Source organism: Mangifera indica, chromosome 13, assembly GCF_011075055.1.
Source record: "Mangifera indica cultivar Alphonso chromosome 13, CATAS_Mindica_2.1, whole genome shotgun sequence".
In the NCBI taxonomy this organism is placed as follows: Eukaryota; Viridiplantae; Streptophyta; class Magnoliopsida; order Sapindales; family Anacardiaceae; genus Mangifera; species Mangifera indica.
In genome coordinates, this window is record NC_058149.1 from 7,408,125 (window position 1) to 7,410,991 (window position 2,867).

At 34.6% G+C, this 2,867-nt stretch overlaps 1 protein-coding gene across 1 annotated transcript; it reads left to right on the forward strand.

Moving 5' to 3' along the window:
* Window positions 1–354: 354 nt before the first annotated feature.
* On the forward strand, window positions 355–1,134 carry LOC123194082 (oligosaccharyltransferase complex subunit ostc-like). The gene has a single exon (XM_044607227.1). The coding sequence runs from the start codon at window positions 471–473 to the stop codon at window positions 990–992; it is 522 nt and encodes a 173-aa protein (XP_044463162.1). The 5' UTR covers window positions 355–470; the 3' UTR covers window positions 993–1,134.
* Window positions 1,135–2,867: the final 1,733 nt, after the last annotated feature.

Here is a 2,867-nt window from a genome sequence, read left to right on the forward strand (position 1 = left end):
ATCAAAATATTTTTTATATTTTTTTAATATTTTTAACCCCCTCATATATTATCAAATATCTAAATGTCTCTTTTGTCATTACATTAATCAAATATAAGAATTTGATTTAACAAATAAACTAAGTTTTGAATTAAAATTCGTATAAATATCTTATTATTACGGATCAATTTTTTTTATTTTTTATTTTAAATGAATTTATAGTATTAAATATTGAGTTAAAACTAAAAATTTAAATGATGTGATGAAAGTACAGGAACGAGAGTTTATATAAAAATGATAAAAGGGTAAATTTTATGGTATGTGGATTATATCATGTAATCCCTCCAGTTCGTTAACTAAGTAGCCCTATTTTCTGTCTTTTTAATCAATTTCCCTGATTTAAAGAGTAAATATTCGAGGAGTTGCATAAATTTACCTTACGAGAATCCTCTAAAACCCCAACGAAGCAAGATCCAAATTCGAACGCAACAATGGCTCCGAAATCAGAACAATCACAGAGCTTCTCTACACAAGCGGATCCTTCTTCTTCATCCATGGACCCTCTCTTCCACATCCTGAAGACCCTCCCCTACTCCATTCTACGACCACCCAGACTCCGTCTGAAGCTCCCCTCTTTCGCTCTCCCTTCAGCCATGACCGTCTTCGCTCTCGTCCTCCTCACCTACTTCATGGTGGTTTCTGGGATAGTTTACGATGTGATTGTGGAGCCTCCAGGCATCGGGTCCACCCAGGACCCCACCACGGGTTCGGTTCGGCCAGTTGTGTTCCTTTCGGGACGCGTCAACGGTCAGTACATCATCGAGGGCCTTTCGTCTGGGTTCATGTTCGTGCTTGGTGGGATGGGGATCGTGCTCTTGGATCTGGCTCTTGATAAAAACAGGGCTAAAAGTGTCAAAGTTTCTTATGCCTCTGCCGGAATTTCGTCCCTTATTATCGCTTATGTTATGAGTATGCTTTTTATTCGTATTAAGATCCCGGGTTATATGAGGTGAATTTTTAGGTTTCTTAATAATTTTGGTTTGGATTTAGAATTTGAATTTTCATATGCGATGAACTGCTATGAATAGATTATCAGTTATTATTTATCTTTCTGTTGATTTGATACATTTTCAAATGCAAGCTAGTAATTTTGCATTTCTCTTTGCTCATTTGGTCTGCCATTTTGTTCATGATACATATTCTTTTGTTCTGTGTTGTTGTGGCTTTCTTCAACTCTTCTTGTAGTGTGATGGAAAATTATAGAAAGATAATTGGCTGTTTACTGCAATTTCAGAGCCAGGAAAATGAAATTTGTGCTTGTAATATTTGGCTTATTGGTTAGGATTAATAAACTTAAAATCCCAATTTGATGGATTTATCAATGTGAATTGTATCAGTGAATATCTAGCTTCTAGAGAATGAATCTCTTCCCATGTGACATTTGCCATTGGTTTGAGAATTACATTTCTTTATTGTAGCATATACTTAAAAGTTAGGGATTTGAGAAATTAAGAATTAATTATTTGTTGTTCTTCCCTATATTTGTGAATAGTGATGGGAACATGAAGAAGGGGTAAATACTAGAATAAGAAAAATGCAATAAGAGATAGTGATTTGCCTGCCCTTGTTTGCAGGAGTATCCACAACTCTTTTAGTGATGTACTTAACGGAAGACAGATAGTACAAGCTTCATTGGTGTGGTTAATTCAATATATATGTACTATTGAATTAATAAAATGAGGAACCCTTTCTTCCATTGTTGCATCACTTGTCGGTGTGGTTGACTCAATATGTATGATTATTGATTCATTGATTTTTAATGAGTTCAAAGGAGTGTCTTTGTTTTCTTATAAGAAACAAAAAAGTTATTGGAACCAAAAAAGCTTTACAAGAGTGATTGAACCAAAGATCCATCTTTACAATTCACAGTTTGAATTCTACAAGAAATTGAATTACACAAATATTGAAACTTAGCTGGACAAACTGTTATACAAATGGAAGTTATGTATGGTAGCTCATGTTTTAAGGCTTTGATCAGAGTCTGTCATTTGTTTTAAAGCTGATCATGTCGTATATGATACATGGCATTTATACAGTGCTCAACCTTTTCTTCTTTCATCTGTTTCTTTGGCTGTCTAGCGCTAGCCATGATAATTAAGGAGTAAAATTGTCTGAAATGTGTATTAAGCCCAAACGAACTAGGTTGGGAAAAAACTGATGCTAACAGATCCAGCTAAATCTGGTAGCTAGGTAGATTTCTCTTTATTAAAATATGGATATAGTTATTTTATGTGCTTTCAGAATGCTTTTTGGCATCAGGATCTTCAGTCTTTCCCTAGATGCCAAACTGTAATTTTCTGGGTGTGTTTGAACTGCTTTGTCTCGTGTATTGGATTTTTTTTTCTATGTATATTGACTATCATTCTTTCAAAGGATGGGTTGTCTTCAATGGCTGCCATCCCTTCTATCTTAATTGATATTTTCCTTTTCTATTTGTGATGTACTATTCCTTAAAAAAAGGTAAAAAGTTATTCGTTAAAAAAGAAGAGTACTCTAAAAGACCTTCAAGGAATCCCATTCTTATGCAACCAAGAATAGGGATGGCAATGGGCGGGGCGGGGTCGGGTTGAGTACTACATTCCTCATCCTGCCTCCATCCCTGTACACAACATTGAGCGATGAATAAGTTAAAATTTCATGCATTCTTTTCAAGTACTAACATGTTTGGATGTTGAAATTGAAGGGGTTCTGATTTTGAAATAGTTTGGGAAGAAGATGAATTAAGGTTGAGTTTTAAATACTAATGGTATTTTGTTAATAATTAAATATCCACTTGATATTTTAGTAAATTGGAAAGGGCAATAGGTATGTGGCAAGGTGGGTACAAA